This window comes from Gouania willdenowi, chromosome 6 (genome assembly GCF_900634775.1).
Source record: "Gouania willdenowi chromosome 6, fGouWil2.1, whole genome shotgun sequence".
In the NCBI taxonomy this organism is placed as follows: Eukaryota; Metazoa; Chordata; class Actinopteri; order Blenniiformes; family Gobiesocidae; genus Gouania; species Gouania willdenowi.
The window spans coordinates 23,215,760-23,232,877 of record NC_041049.1 but is presented as its reverse complement, the minus strand read 5'-3'; the positions used below and the strand labels follow the sequence as shown (position 1 = coordinate 23,232,877).

Here is a 17,118-nt window from a genome sequence, read left to right as displayed (position 1 = left end):
GACAATTACTAAGGAAAGAAGAACTTCTGATCGATTCTACAGATCCATTGGACCTTCAAAATACTGCAATTATATCTGAATTAGAAACATTTTTATTTATTATAATTTAGACACGTTTAGTCAGCATGATTTAACATTTGCCCAAAACATTTTGTTATTGTGTGTGCATATGCATTTGTTGTGTTATTGTACCATTTTAATGGAGATGAGAGATTTCATCCCTTCCCGTGTCCTGAAATAAAGCTGTGTCTTTTACAAAGTCAAAGTTGTGCCAAATTGGAGAGAATATGTTTTGTGTTATTGGGTTGTTTGTAGTCTCCAGGGCTCTCCACCATACAGTGAAAGTGAAGGAAGTTAGTTGAATTTTTAAAAAGTTGTGATGTGTGAGACTTGTTGTGATGAAGGAGAGGTGATTGAGTTTAATATATTTGTCTAATTGTTCTTTTTTTAGCCAGGTTGTTTTTGTTTTGGTGTAACCGTTCTTGTTAGTTACAGTATTTGGTTTTCTAACTAATGCATTAAGTTGGGAGCTTCTAAGGCACCTTCTGATTTTTTTTTTCTTCCAAAAAATTGATTGACTTTTTTTAAAATTTTTTTATTCCTAGTGTAGAATTTTGTAATTGCAGAGTCTAATCTTTGGGACCAGATTTTTTAGTGGTTTTAGTGGGATAACAGAGAAGTTTTTCATTTTGACAGATGCACCTTAGCCAAGGAGTGAGGTAGGGAGATCATTTAACCCCTGCCCATCTCCTGTAGTTTTTTCCCAGTTCATTTTGTTGATTTATTAAAATTTGATCATATGTTTATGACCGGACATTAGATAATATCCATGGGAGGAGGATATTGTGCTTTTTGCACTGCAGGATTCCACTAGTTCTTGATAATTGCAATGGTTTCAAAGACAGATTGTTAAACCGGGCGAGGGACATTTTCAGCTCATGATCATCTCAGACCACAAATCACTGTTGTCACTCCTGTGATAGGTTAATAGTGTGTTAAAAATTCAATCAAACCAGAGAGATGACAGGTGCTGTCTTTTGTGAAAGCATTCCTGACTTTTGACCTTGTAAATTAAGTTCCTCCCTGCGGCAACGTTTAGATGGTTAGAATTTGGGGCGGTTTCTGGCTGTGTGGTAATGATTGGAGGGTGCAAAAATATTTACTAACTTAATGAAATCACTTGCATTGCTATAAGCAATGCAGAGGACATACTGAGACTTCATTTCGACCAATTTATTGAGCTCTGTAATTGATGATTTTTACTTGATTTGAATGGTAATAATCTTAAATTATGACATCTTTATAATCATCCCACTAATACAGGTCTGAAGTTTTTCTGTGGTTTAAAATCAAAGGTCAACACTACATGACTGTAATATTTTCCCAACAGATGTTTTATTCTTGCAAAAATAAAATGTCTATTCATTTTGGTTAACTGTGTCCATCACCAGCCCTCCCTATGGAAGAGTAAACCAGACTTTATTAGTGGGAGGGATATTAGAATGTAGGACAATGTTGCACTTGAGTAAAGGGTGGAAATACAGGGAGAAAGGAGTGAGCGGAACAATAAATGCAAGGGTGAAAGCAAAGCCATTTGGGTCGTGCTCAGGGGTGGGCCGTCAACCTAAAGTGGGCCAGTCCAATCTGCAAGGTTTTTGTTGTTGTTTTTTTTGACAAGCGAATGGAGGCAGACATGGTGACAGGTGGCCAAAAATTGTCCAAAAGTGACAAAAACGTGGCAAGAAAAGAATGAAAAGTGACTATAATGGGCTAAAAGCAGTCTGGAGTGGCCAAAAATGGGCAAATAAAGAGGAACCAGGTGATGGCAAAGGGTAGCTAAAATGGACAAAATTTGGCAAACAATAGTGAAAAAGGGCAAAAATGTGAAATTAAAAAAAAGGATAATTTAGGGAAAAAGCAAACAAGTTGTATTTACGAGGCAAAAGTTAGCTTATTTGGATTAAAAGTGGCCAAGAAATTTGAAGAAAGGACATAAAACTTGATAAGTGTCAGAAATAACTTGCAAAAGTGGACAAAAAACAGGAAAAAGGGAATATTTGTTGGCAAAAGGAAGCAAAAAAAAAGTGTCAGATTGTTTTGAAAAGGGGCAAAAATTGGACAAAAGAATTTGCAAAATGGCCAAAGGAAATAGGTAAAAAAGTGTTAAAAAGTTTCCCCCTTTGAAGGTTTTCTGGGGGAATAATAATTGAAATTCAGACATAAAAAGCCACATGTTGAGCATCACTGACTGCAGCTTTTATGTGGTGTCCGCTGATAATGTCGTGGGCTGGTCTGAACAAAAAATGCCAGGGCTGAATTTTGGTGAAAGTCCACCCCTGATGATGCTGCTGGTATTGTGTAGACTACAGGAGTCTGCTGTGCCAGTATATAATAAACATATGTAGAGATAATAGTAGGAGTAAAACACTCCCACTGCACAGACATTATAAAATAAAAGTGAACAGGGAGCTACAAATTTCAGGCATCCCTCTCACCGTCCAGCCCCCCACATGTAGTAAGTACAGTATATATGTGTGTGTAGTGTGTGAAAAAAGGCCAGAACAGTTGGGTGTGAAGTCCTGCGTCCTTGTAGGATCAAGTATCGACTACAAAAATTTGTCTATGCAGATTTTGTATCATCAACGCGTCGTTTAATCTTGCAAATTAATGATAAAGTCCGTGCCCCCGGCCGCTTCTTGCTTTCTTTCTGCTGCAGTACATTGACGGCTAAGAACAGTGTTGTGCCACCAACTTTGTGCAAGTAAACAGTGAAGAAGAAGAATGGTGGAGAGAGGAAAAAACTGAAGAAGCTTAACGTGACCTAAAGCTTCAGAACTGTTCACCGAAAAACAAACCAGTGAAACACTTTAAATGTAAACTCTGAAGTTCAGCTCTCAGTCATTAAAGCATGACAGAGATACATGAAGGGAGGGACTAGGGAGGGAGGGAGGGACTATAATATGGCGTCAATTTAGTGCCAAAAAAACCAAGCCCATAAAAACTGTAATCACGCACAGTTAGATCACTTGTCGCAGAAGTCTAGTGTTGTGTTCAAGACCACACTATCCGAGACCAAGACTTACCCGAGACCAGAATGCACCGAGACCAAGACAAGACCAAGACTTGCGGGAGCCGAGACCGAGTCAAGACCAATACCGAGACAAGCAGAGACCAAGATCAAGACCATAAACATTTTTTTTTTTCAATTTAAAAAAATATATAAATAAATAAAATTATGACAAGGTTCGACAGTTAAATAACATTCTCTCTTTAATTTTAGTTTCTTTTAAATACATTTGACGGACAAAAAAGGTGCCTGCAAAAAAATAAACTAAAATATTAAAACTGCTACTGATAAATTCACAATTATTCTACATATTTGAAAACTAGATTTTTATGTCAGCTGAATGTACAGCAAGTGTTTAAAAGCATTTCTGCCAAGAAATAATGATTCCTGATTCTGATTCTTTGGGTTGTGCAGGTCAACAGGTCACAGAGTTCACAAGATATTTTTTTAGTTTGAAAAAGCCTTTACACAGGTTATTTTTATTAATTCACTTAGTTGATATAGTTTAATCTGGTTGCTGTAATGTAACTAGAATATTCAATTAACAAAGGTTTCCAACTGTAACTGTAAAAGTGAAACTTTCTGAAATAAAACTACAAACAAGTTGTCATCAGTGTAAAAAACAGAGCTACAGGTAGATGTGAAACTAAATAAAACAAACTCAAACCCTGGAACAGTCATGTAACAAATTAATTATTATTATTATTCTGGATACAGTGGAAACAGAAACTATAAAAAATTATTATATTGTGAACCTGTTTATATTGTGGGGAACATATTATATACATAATTGGAGTCTAAAGACACACAAAAAAACACTACTTTAAAAAGATAATAGATTAATATAAGACCTCTTTACAGTTATTTAAGTCATCCTGGCTTGTGCAACTTGTGGTGATGACGCGCTGGTGACGACATAATCCAAGATGGCGGCGGCCCGGACTACAGCCGATACTATGTAATAAAAACCTTAAAAGACATGGATATAATGAAAAGAGAGGATGGACAGAGGCATAAACATGCAGACTTTCACATGGACTTATTAAACACACACGGACCTCGGTAAACGGAACTGGCGCCACCGACCGGCTGGCACTAGGACCCAGAGGCTGAGTAAGTGCGTCCCCTGTCCTACCTGTACAGGCTGTAATATCATCAGTTTGTTATTTTACCAGTTGTTAGAGCTACTGTCTTTACCAGGGAGATAATATTTATTCATGGTGATTGTTTTCTGGAGTTTTACTGGGATTTTTACCGGTGATTAGTTCATATCTCCCTTGCGCTCCGCGGTCCAAACTGACACCGTAGCCAGACACGCGAGTGTGTCACAAACGTCACTCAGTCACATTAAGGAAGGTTGTGGTCATTATACGGGGTGGATTAAAGAATGAATAAAAGATTGTTTTATCCCGTTCTTCTCCGTGTTATTATCACATTATAAAAAAGTTTAAAAATAGCAGGAATTAGTGCTGGTCTTGAACGGTCTTGACGGAAAATCCCGAGTCCGGGACAAGACCAAGTCAAAATGCTTCAGAGTCTGAGACGAGACCAAGACCTTTAAAATTTGGTCTCGAGACCGGTCTCGACTACCGCAACACTACAGAAGTCAGTTTAGCTAACACAGTTAAAAAATGAAAATAATTAAAATTATTTTGCATTCGTGTTGTGGCCATTTTGCCACAACGGAAGTGTTTCTGCAACGGAAGTGTTTCCAACGGACCGGTATTACAGACGGACACGTTTCTGATGGATGTTTTTAACCCGCCAGAACAGAGAAGAACAGAGAAGAAGACATCAAAACACGTTTGATAGTAAGTGAAAGTTGATTAGGATACTATTATATTTTTCATATTAGGCTATCATATCATAATACCGGTCCGTCGCAAACACTTCCGTTGCGGAAACACTTCCGTTGTGGCCATTTTGCATTCGTGTTTTGACCTTTTTGCATTCGTGTTTTTCTGTAAATGCATTCACCTGACACTTCCCAGCCACCGTAGAGATCCCCGCAAGCGCACTGATCGAGACGGCGCGCGCGCAGAAAGGCACCGCACGCTCTCATAAAGGCAAAGCACGCGCGCTAAAAGGCGCCACCAGAAAGTGATCTAACTGTGCGCAATTACAGTTTTTATGCGCTTGGGTTTGTGGCACTAAATTGACGCCATAAGAGACACCCCAAACAGAAACAGCGGTTTGTACACGAGTGACATCACTGTACTGTTGATAACAGTACACCTCTTTAATTTATTATCAACTATGTGACTTGGATTACATTAATCAGACATTGTAAGGATTCTTTTTCAACAATGTGTTATTATTTATTATTCTATTTTATGTACTTGATTTAAGTAAAATGAACTCTGTGATTGGTCTAACTTCACTCAACCTGCAGGCAGGTTAGCTCTCACTTTTTTTTTTTTTTTTTTTTTAGTTATTAAAACTTATTTACTAGCAATTAAACTTATTTGCACTCTTTGTTTACTACAACTACTTTGTTCAATGCAACTTTCACTTTAACTTTGTGATATTTAAAATATATATGATTTGATTGTGATTTCAATTATGTTTTATGTGTTAAATATAACAACTACACTTGAAATTCATGTTTTATGTCATTGTTTTAATTCCTCTGTGAAACATGCTGTCACAGTACAACAGGGACACGTTCACAGGTGGAAGGATTTAAGCAGGTGGGTTAAAATAACAGTCCTAAATATGGGCTTCAAAACAGGAAAAAAATCGTGACTAGTCCACTAATCAAAAAATAATCAACGGATTAGTCGACTACAAAGATAATTGTTAATTGCAGCTCTAGAGTTCACCTTTACTCATAGGCTTCCGTAGCTAAATTCCCATATTTGCAGTGCATGCATGGTTGTTGAGCAAATAGCAAAGAGATTCCCTCGCAAATTCCAGTCTCGTTCTTTCTACTAGCCAAGTCTCTCTGCATGTGCATTCCTAATTTAATGAGAATACTGTCTTTCCCCCCTGGGGAAGCTGATCCAGTCAAGCAGGATCAGCCTGGCTAGGAGTGTTGTGAAAGGGTCAGGAGGTATTAACCGGTCGTTGGCATTGCTGATTGTTTGTCACAAATTTAGCAAAGAATTAAAGCAAATAAATAATCTTATCAACTCAGTATATGAAGAAAATCAAGGTGAGATTTGAAGGCAACTTGTAGACAAATGTTTTGTAGTTTTTCTGCACTTTCTTGTATTCGAGGGCTTAATGCACAATTTCATTGAAAAGAAATCCCAAGGCACATCAACAACCAAAAATGTAATAAAAAAACAACTTTGTAGCCAATATTAACAATATATAGTCATTCTAATAAAATTGTCTGGAATAGGAATCAAATAAACACAAAGAAAAACGTTTTGGGTGTTTCATATTTCTACTTTCTAATAATAAAAAAGCAATTAACAATCTGCTCAAGTGTTTTTGATAGGAATCAAATGAACAACAGCAACAAAAAAAGTCTATTATGATATTTTATTTAGAGATGTTCCAATACAAATTTTTCACTTCCGATATGATACCGATATTGCAGCCTTGCGTATCGGCCGATACCAATATTGATCCGATATCAGCATGAATCATACATACTTTTACTGCTTTTTTTTTTCTTCTTTAATAAAGAAATAATAATTACTTATTTTGTTATGTGGAATGTTAGAAAAGGCTTGATCAAGTGATTTTACTCAAACAGAATTCAACCTGCCCCAGGAGCTGCTGATAATGTTCTACACCTCCATCATTCAGTCTGTTCTGTGCACTTCCATCACTGTCTGGTTTGGATCTACAACCAAACTAGACAGACACAGACTACAACGGATAATCAGGACTGCAGAAAAGATCATTTGTGTTGATCTGCCCTCTATGTAAGACTTATACCTGTCCAGGGTCAGGAAACGGGCAGGTAACATCACTGCAGACCCCTCACACCCTGCACACAATCTGTTTAAACTCCTCCCCTCTGGCAGACGCTACAGATCACTGTACGCCAAAACTACCCACCATTAAAACAGTTTCTTCCCCCCAGGCTGTCATTCTGATCAACACTAAACAGTCAAAGAGTGTCAGACCTGTTTTTGTGAAATAACCCTGGAACTAAACACGTAATAACCCTGGATCAATCTGTCACTGAGAATATTCATGTACATATTATTCAATTTAAATCAATCAATCAATCAATCAATCTTTATTTGTATAGCGCCAAATCATAACCAATGGTATCTCAAGGCACTTTACAGTAGAGCAGTCTTAAGGACGGACTCTTCATTTTATGGATACACACATATGCATATATACGTATATACACATACATATGTATCCCACACCCAACATGAATTCATCATGGCGGCAAGGAAAACCTTCTGTTAAGCAGCAGGAACCTTGTGTGGATCCCATTCCTATGATGAACAGCAATCCACGTTATGCTGTGTTGGGTGTGTGCAGAGGAAAGGGTGGAGACAGAGCCGCTGAGTCTCTGTAACTCCACACTGAGGATCCCACGGACCTGCAAGACAAAAGCCAGAAGGAGTACAGGAGCAAACACACAAGGGAAGAAGCAGACATAGAGGGAGTGTTTGAAAGAGGAATGGGACCCTCTCCGGTCCCTCTCTAACCTAAATGACCTCTCTCTTAACGCCCTCTCCAACCTCTCTCCAACCGAGCATGCCAGACCCCCCCCCCCCCGGCAGTCTATGCCTATTGCATCTTAATTATGAGCTATGAGCTGGTTCCTAACTAAAAGCTTTATCAAAGAGGAATGTTTTGAGCCTAACCTTAAAGGTAGAGAGGGTGTCTGCCCCCCGAACCGTGGTTGGTAGATGGTTCCAGAGAAGTGGGGCCTGATAACTAAAAGCTCTTCCTCCTATACTACTTTTAGAGACGAATGGAACAACGAGTAGTCCAGCATTTTGAGAGCGTAGTGTTCTGGGGGGATTGTATGGCACTACAAGCTCCTTGAGATAGACTGGTGCCTGTCCATTTAGGGCTTTATAAGTGAGAAGAAGAATCTTGAATTCTATTCTATATTTTATGGGAAGCCAATGCAGAGAGGCTAATACAGGAGTAATGTGATCTCTTTTCCTAGTTTTAGTCAGTACACGTGCTGCAGCATTTTGAACCAGCTGAAGTGTCTTAAGCGACTTGGTCGGGCAGCCTGCTAAAAGAGAATTACAATAATCCAGTCTAGAGGTAACAAAAGCATGGACTAGTTTTTCGGCGTCGCCCTGAGACAGGATAGATCTGATTTTAGCAATGTTACGGAGATGAAAGAAGGCAGTTCTTGAAGTTTGTTTTATGTGAGAGTTGAAGGATAAGTCCTGATCAAATAGAACCCCAAGGTGTCTAACAGTTGTGCTTTGTGCCAGAGTAATGCCATCTAGGGCAGTTAGGCTAGCATAGGTTTCTCTAAGGTGTCGTGGGCCCAGTACAATGACCTCAGTCTTGTCTGAGTTGAGAAGAAGAAAATTTTGGTCCATCCAGGCCCTAATGTCCTTTAGACAGGCCTCAAGTTTAGATAGCTGATTTGTCTCACCTGGCTTCATTGATACATACAGTTGGGTATCATCAGCATAGCAGTGAAAGTTAACAGAGTATTTTCTCATAACATTACCAAGGGGGATCATATAGATACAGAAGAGGATTGGACCTAGTACAGAGCCCTGAGGAACCCCGTAGCTTACTTTAGTGTATGCAGAAGACTTATTATTCACGTGTACAAACTGGTACCTATCAGATAGGTAGGACTTAAACCAGTTTAGGGCAGTCCCTGTGATTCCAAGTAATTTCTCTAATCTCTCTAGTAGAATATAGTGATCTATAGTGTCAAAAGCTGCACTAAGATCTAATAAAACCAGCACTGAGAGTCGTCCTTCCTCTGAAGCCCAGAGTAGATCATTAGTTACTTTAACTAAAGCAGTCTCTGTGCTGTGTTGAGCTCTAAAGCCTGACTGGAAGTCCTCGAACAGGCTGTTGTTTTGAAGAAATTCACAGAGCTGAGCCGCCACAACTTTCTCAAGAATCTTTGAAATAAAAGGAAGATTAGATATAGGCCTGTAGTTTGCTAAAGTGCTGGAATCAAGAGTAGGTTTTTTGAGAAGGGGTTTGATTACAGCTACTTTAAAGGACTGTGGCACGTAGCCTATTAATAGGGATATATTTATTGTCTCCAACAAAGATGGGCAGACTAGGGGAATAACTTCTTTAAACAGCTTAGTTGGGATCGGATCTGAAAGGCAGGTCGATGGTTTGGAGGATGAAATAATAGAGTTAAGTTCCTGAAGTCCTATATGTGTGAAACAGTTTAGGTTAGGCCTATTTACATTTAATGGTACAGCAGGCCCAGGTGAAGGCAGGGAGTGGCTAATTTTATCTCTAATCTTGTGAATTTTATCGTTAAAAAATGTCAAAGTCCTCACAGCTGAGGGCTAGAGGAATCATGGGCTCAATAGAGCTCTGACTTTGTGTTAGCCTGGCTACAGTGCTGAAAAGGTACCTCGGATTATTTTTATTTTCTTCAATTATTGAGGAGTAGTATGTAGATCGACTATGTCGTAAGGCTGTCATATATTTACTATGGCTTTCTTGCCAGAGTATTCGTGACTCCTCTGTTTTATTGGAGCGCCACATTCTCTCTAATTTACGGGTTGTTTGTTTGAGTGTGTGAGTTTCGGAGCTAAACCACAGAGCTTTCCTCTGACGTTTAATAGTTTTTTCCCTCAATGGGGCAATTGAGTCCAAGGTGGATTTTAGTAGACTAGCAGAGCTATCGACAAGCAGATCCAGTTGAGAGGGGTTATAATTAATATCATAGTTATTTATTGGATGGTGCACTGAGTTTAAGGCAGCAGGAATGGCCTCTTTAAATTTAGCCACAGCACTATTGGACAGATTTCTACTCGTAACTATTTTATTGCACAGTGCGAGATCCTCTAGGATAATGTTAAATGATATTAAAAAGTGATCTGATAGCAGAGGATTTTCAGGGTAGACTTTTAGTTCATTAATATCAAGGCCAAATGTTAGAACAAGATCAAGAGTATGATTTAAATGATGAGTAGCTTCATTAATAGTTTGAAAAAAGCCAACTGAGTCTATTAGGGTCATAAAGGCTGAGCTCAGGCTATCACTATCTTTGTCAACATGGATATTAAAATCTCCTACTATCAGTATTTTATCAGAACTGAGGACTAAGTTTGATATAAACTCAGAGAATTCTGATAGAAATTCAGAATAAGGGCCTGGAGGACGGTAAATTATCGCAAATAAGACTGGCTGGCAGGTTTTTGATTCGATATGAGATAAATTTAGAACCAGGCTTTCAAAGGAAGTGTAATTGGCCTTTGGTTTAGGATAGATTAGGAGAGAGGAATGATAAATAGCTGCTACACCACCTCCACGGCCTATGTCTCGTGGCATATGAGTATTTAAATGACTGGGAGGAGTGGCTTCATTTAAACTAACATATTCATCTTGATACAGCCATGTTTCAGTTAAACAGAATAAATCAAAGTTATTTTCTGAGATAAGGTCATTTACTAGTAGAGATTTGGATCTCAGTGATCTAATATTTAATAGAGCACATCTAATGGTTTTATGTTTTGGTGTTTCTAGATTTGAGATTTTAATTTTTTTCAGATTTTTATAATTGATAGCTCTTTTATTTGATTTTATGTTAAAATCATTGTGAAATATGGGTCGGGAGACAGACACCATCTCCATAAAATAATATTCATCACCATCACAACAGTTGTCATGGCGATGAACACAGCTATCATAATAGCAATGGGAGGGAAACTGTCCTAAGGCAAGCGCAGAGGGGCGTGGAGGACTCCCCCTCTGTAACATGGTCTCATTCATGAGATGTCATAACAGTGACTGTGCCATGTTTTCTGATAGTAGAGATGCTCCCTCCAAAGTAGGATGGATTCCATCTCTTCCTATCAGGTTCGGTTTTCCCCAGAAGGATCTCCAATTATCAATGAAGCCCACCTCGTTTTCTGGACACCACCTCGATAGCCAGCGGTTAAATGATGACATGCGGCTATACATGTCATCACTGGTCAGATTTGGTAAGGGACCAGAGAAAATTACGGAGTCCGACATTGTTTTAGCATAAGCACAAACTGATTCAATGTTCACTTTGGTTGCTTCCGACTGACGACGTCGGGAGTCATTAGTGCCGACATGGAGGACTATCCTATCAAACTTACGATTACTCTTTGCCAGCAACTTTAGATTTGATTCTATGTCGCCCGCTCTGGCCCCTGGGATGCACCTCACAATGCCCGCTGACTTCGCTAGCTTCACGTTTCTCACTATGGAGTCGCCAATTATCAGAGTTTGTTCCCCGGTGAGTGTGTTGTCCTTTTTGACCTTCGACTATGCTTACCACGGACAGTAACCCACTCATTGCTGGCCGGGGGGGAGGCTAAGCTAGCGCTAGCACGGTCCGCACCGGCTAGGTCCTGCTTGCTAGCTTCGGTTTTGGTATCAGGGGTGCGGAACCGCTTCTCCAGATTGTTGATCCTCGCCTCCTTATCTAACAGTACGCTACACTTTATGCAACTACCATTGTCCCTAAAGGAGGACGAGGAGTAACTAAACATCTGACACACCGGGCAGGAGAGCGGAGGGGAGGAGAGAGAAGCCATAGGTGCTAAATTTAGGCTAAGCTAAGCTAAGCTAAGGACAAAAGGAAGTTTAAAGGAGATTGCACTGCCTATAAGAGGCGAGATTGCTTTTTACTTAACCTTCGTACGTTTAACTGTACGGTAAAAAATTAAAACAAGTGTTTTCAAGGCTAAAATATCAATGACAACAAGTTTGATTAGAGTTAGCAGAACACAGTAGTAGAGCGCTGCAAGCAGCGGTAGAGCGTAAACAGGAAATGATCGATACGTCACCACGTCAGCACGTCACCACGTCAGCGGGAACGAGACGCCACCATAAATGTTCACCTGCACTACTCATCACTGCACCACTGCACTATTATCTTATTATTATTATTATTATTATTATTATTATTATTATTATTATTATTATTATTATTATTATTATTATTATTATTATCTTATCTTGTTATTGTTATCTTGTTATATTATTTCATTAAGTTTTGCACATATTAGTCTAACTACTGTTTATATTTGTTTATATTTTTTCGAGTTGATTGTTATTATTTAATGTTTACATTGTCAGAGAGAGCACAGTTCACCAAGTCAAATTCCTCGTGTGTATAACATACATTACATGGCCAATAAAGTTGATTCTGATTCTGATTCTGATTCTGAAACAGAGAACAATAGTCAGCAACAGTAGGTATGAGAAAAACTGACCCATTTATTACTAACCAATTGGTTACATACATTTTAACCTTCATCATAATATCTACAGTATTCTACAATTGAATAAAATAAATTAAAAAAATGAATTGGTGAAAAAATTTAATAAAATAATAAAATCGGAAATTCGGAAATTTGAATCCGATATTCGTTTTCAGGCTGATATCGGACCGATATCGGATTGGGACACCCCTAATTTTATTATAAATACATAAATATAAAAAAAACATTAAATATGATTAGAACTGCAATTAAACTTCATTCTAATAAATACTGTTTTGTGTTATACTTTTTTTTACATTATATTACGTAATTTTATATTATATTTATATAATCTATTATTATTATTAATAAATACATGTATAACACATTTTTATCATTAAATTTAGTTCTGTGTTAAACGTTAAGAGTGTTAGTTTTCATTGTAAATATTATGTATTTGTGAATATATGGTGTTATGAAGGACAGGGTTGCATACAAATTGCAAACAAAAAGATTGAATTCAATGTATTTGTAATGGATTTAATGTTGGCCTTAACTACGTCAAAAAAGCAACCACTAATCTTTAAAACAAATTTACGTTGGAAATAAAACTATTTATAGAACTACATAAATATATATTGTATATACAAATGATGGTGTACTGTATGAATATTGTAAGTCAATGCAGTTATTTACGACAAATGACCAAAAATCCCAGTTATGTCAATGGATTTGAATTGCCCGCCAATAACTTCTGGAACAAATTGAGTCTAACGAATCATGTGACGGTCAAGCATTTTGGACTTCCGTTGTCGCAACTCTTTCTTTATACGGCTCTGGTGACAATGACTAAATTATTTTATTGACGCCCCTTTTTTTTAATGGCAATAACAAGTTAAACATGGCTCTTTTATGACTTAAACATGGCGATACATGGTTGAGTTTTTGTTGACACGACAAGACTGGATTAAAATGACATTTCTGCCTATTGTGCATGTAATCTGTCTGTGAAAAGCTAAAAAATATCAGCAATGCCTTGTTTGGTCACGTCTACCACTTCAGGTTAGTAGTTACACATACAGCGAATCACTAGTAGTAGTACACGCAATTGAGTTTATTCATTAAATAATGGACCATGGCATGAGCCTCAACAAAGAGGCTTGGTGGTTGGAAACAATGAAATGATGTGTGTGTTTTATGTCAGCTATAATCTGATAATATGGCTTGCATATAATAAAATATGGGTTTTAGATTATTTAAAGTTGTTCAAGGCCTATCATTGCAATGGTAATTTATATAATCTGCGTCCCTTTTCAGTCTTCGCAAGTTTCTGTGAGCGCTCGGATGTGCGTGTCCCTTTAAATATTGTTGCCGCAAAGAAATGTGGGTCAGCATTATCTCGTCTCCTTTGGTAAAGGATGCATTAGTGTTTCCTAGGCTAAAGAACCCAAAACACTTTTTTATGCACCTTCACATGGGGCAGAGTGCAGCGAGAGCTGTCAGGGACTCGGCCGCTCACACTGTCTCGCCATTGGATCTGAAGTGTGGTGCTTCACACCGTCAAATGCGGAAGTACATTTTTGTTGCCCGGTGCAACAAGCCAATTGGAGATGGGAGAAACATAGCATAATACTGGACCTTTAATTAAAGCCATTGTGTGTCTTCACCCTTTGTGAATGCACACCCAACTTTTAATAACTTTGCTACAGGTACAATATTATTATTATTAATATCATATGATAATAATTCATACCTGTGTGTGCTTTCCATGGGCCATCAGTTTAAATGCAGTTTCTTTCTTTTGGGCAGTGGTGACCTAATGTTTAAGGAAGCTGACTTGTAACCAAAGGGTCAGTGGTTTGAACTAACCATGGGCTGTCGAGCGAGGCTCTTAACCCTAACAGCTCTTAGGGCGCTTCCAAATGGCAGCTCTCTGTTACCCCTTGGGGAAAATGCAGATATGAATTACACTACGGTGGTTAATAACGTATAACATGAATATATGATTGATGCTTTGCTTGGTTTACTCTTAGAATAAGGACAAAGCTGTTAGCTTACCTTGCACACCAGCAACTCTTACATTTTCCTCTTTTCCAATGGAATGTTGTTTACCCTGATTGATGTGGAATGTTGTTTACCCTGACAGGTGTAACCAGATGAGTGGTTAGTGAGTGGACCTATGAAAGGTGGTACATAAGAGAAAGGGAACATATATGAAGAGGACGGGTCACTTTAACGGTCCTTTTCTCCCAGTTTGACTTCACCCAACATGGCTGATACCAGTTATTGTACCAGCCATTAAAGTGTCGTGGTTTAGTCAGTGGGAACAATTACTGTTTTTGTTGGGCAGTCCGAGCTTGGAATCAAGGTTCTTCTTACAGGTATGTTTATGTTAGAAACTAAACACGATTGGTTTTATAGCCTTCCCTAATCATATAATATCTCCAACCACTGGGTCTGTCTTTAGAATAAACCTTTTGTTGTGACAACTTGCTAATTGTAGTTTTTCAATAGAATTAAGATTTTTTTAACTCGTACATTTCAGGGTTTTTCTTGTCAACATGAAGAGTTTGATTTGGCCTTGTGGACTTCTACTGACACTCCTCGTGAGCTGTACAGAACAGGTCAGGTTAAAAAAGACAAATCAATTCTTTCTCGTGTTTATATTTCAAAATGTTTTAACAATTCAAAATTGCAAATCAGTAAATTGTTTCTCTTGTGTTGATAGAATGGATCACTTAAAGTTTCAAAACCACAAGGTATGGCCCATACTTAACTCATTGTTGCGTCACCACACATTTCAATTTATGTTGGTCATTTTTGTTGTTCTATCAAACCTCAGCAGTTGACTGCACACAGTTAAATTTGATGTCATCGAAAGCAAGCAGCAACATTTACACAATCCAGCCTGCTGGATCAAGGACTCTGTTAAAGGTATTAATCCCTATGAGTTGTTCTTGGAAATGAAGTGTTTGAATAAATACCAGTCCTTTGACCTAATACTTGCTAAATTAAATTGCATACATTTATGTTTTTCAATTGCTTAGCTTCAAAACCTAACTTTTATCAATGTGTATTGTTTAAAATGATTTCCAATTGATTTTGTAAATGTTCTGTCACTGATATTCTGCTCAGGTGTACTGTGAGATGCGTCCTGATGGTGGCTGGACAGTGATTCAAAGACGCACAGGACAAGCTGTTTCATTCAGGAGAAATTGGGCAAATTATGAAAATGGTTTTGGGCATCTGATAGGTGAAATTACATTATTTGTCATTTGTATTAAGAAAAATAAATCATGTTGTGTGAATAATTTTTTGGATCCAAAAGTGAATCCAGACTTAACTTCTAAGGCTTAGATCAAATGACTAAACAAGAAAAGATGGGTGGAACTTTCACAAAACATATATGTACATTTGTGCTTCTCTGGTTTGCATAGGAGATCATTGGCTTGGCCTGAAGAAGATTTTCTTAATGATGGAGAGCAAATCTAAAAAGTGGACATTGAGGGTGGATCTTTGGGACCATGAAGGGAACACAGCCTATGCCCAGTATAGAAACTTTAGACTGGGAGATCCAACAACTGCTTATAAACTCAATGTTGGGTTTTACTCTGGAAATGCAGGTATTGACACGTTTTCAATTTATGTACAACGCCCAAACTAATGTGCATCTGACAAACTTTATACATGGTTTGTAAAGGAATTGGTTCACTCTTGGGTTCACTTCATGATTATGACTTAATATGGAAAAGACAAAATCTTGCACTGTACAGGCTGCAAACCAATGTTTGACTATTGTTGTATATTAAATGTTTTGAGTGTTTTATTTCTCTCAACCTTTTGAAAAAAACATTCTGCTTTTATCCAAAGGTGATGCGATTCGAGATGGTTCTCAAGATCAAAATGGCTATGGCTTCAGCACTGTTGATCGAGACAATGACGGCTGCTCTCCTTGCATCTTTGGCGACATTGCTGAAGAACAGTGTACTTTTTCAGAAGGTGGTGGGTGGTGGTATAGTAAGTGTGGTTCTGCCAGTCTTAATGGTGACTATCATTCCAATGGCAACCATATTGGTTGGGCTTCTGGCCTCCACTGGCACACCTGGAAAAAAATCCCTTACTCATTGAAGGCCACCAGAATGATGATCAAATCTGAGAGCACATTAGCATGGTGGTGAAGGGACAAATAGGTGGGCAAGGCTTTATCAGGTGATCCATAAAACAATAGTACTTCTACCTCTGGCTAGAATATGCTTTCTCTGCCTCAATTTTCATTAGTATCAGACTTGTCAGGTAACTTTAGCTCAGATCTGTAACTTTTATGAATAAAGGTCATGTCAAAGAGAACTTGCCAAACATTTACTCAGTATTTCTTGTTTACTATAGTTGCACAGAGAGCACACTGACGTACATGTAGTGCCTGTTTAATCACCTGTGTTACTTTTTGGGATAACCAATCGGGTTAAAAGATTGGCCAGTGTCACTCTTGTCATCCACTTTGGGTATTGTTCTGCTGTTGTTCTGCTGTTGTTCTGTATGTATTGTAATGAAGATGGATCACCCTGTCTCCTATTAAAACATTAATTTTGATTTGTTGTGGCTCAATTCCTAATTTATGCAGACATCGCTAAATAAATGTTCATTGTTGAATTTTTTATATAACCTGTATCTGTAATGATGGTATTTACAGGGGGACATCTACATTTTTTTGGTTGGTATCTT

At 38.1% G+C, this 17,118-nt stretch overlaps 1 protein-coding gene across 3 annotated transcripts; it reads left to right on the top strand.

Moving 5' to 3' along the window:
• The first annotated feature begins 4,127 nt into the window (after positions 1-4,127).
• Positions 4,128-16,744, top strand: LOC114465554 (fibrinogen-like protein 1). Of its 3 annotated transcripts, none has more exons than XM_028450642.1 (7): positions 4,128-4,180; positions 14,942-15,020; positions 15,125-15,155; positions 15,239-15,330; positions 15,532-15,649; positions 15,834-16,019; positions 16,267-16,744. In XM_028450642.1, exons 2-7 carry the CDS (start codon positions 14,958-14,960, stop codon positions 16,572-16,574), a joined length of 798 nt encoding a protein of 265 aa, XP_028306443.1. In that variant the 5' UTR covers positions 4,128-4,180; positions 14,942-14,957; the 3' UTR covers positions 16,575-16,744. The 3 variants fall into 3 exon arrangements, with proteins under 3 accessions (XP_028306443.1, XP_028306444.1, XP_028306442.1); XM_028450643.1 differs by lacking the exon at positions 4,128-4,180 and adding an exon at positions 14,581-14,777 and having other exon boundaries at positions 15,242-15,330; XM_028450641.1 differs by lacking the exon at positions 4,128-4,180 and adding an exon at positions 14,581-14,777.
• The last annotated feature ends 374 nt before the right edge of the window (positions 16,745-17,118 follow it).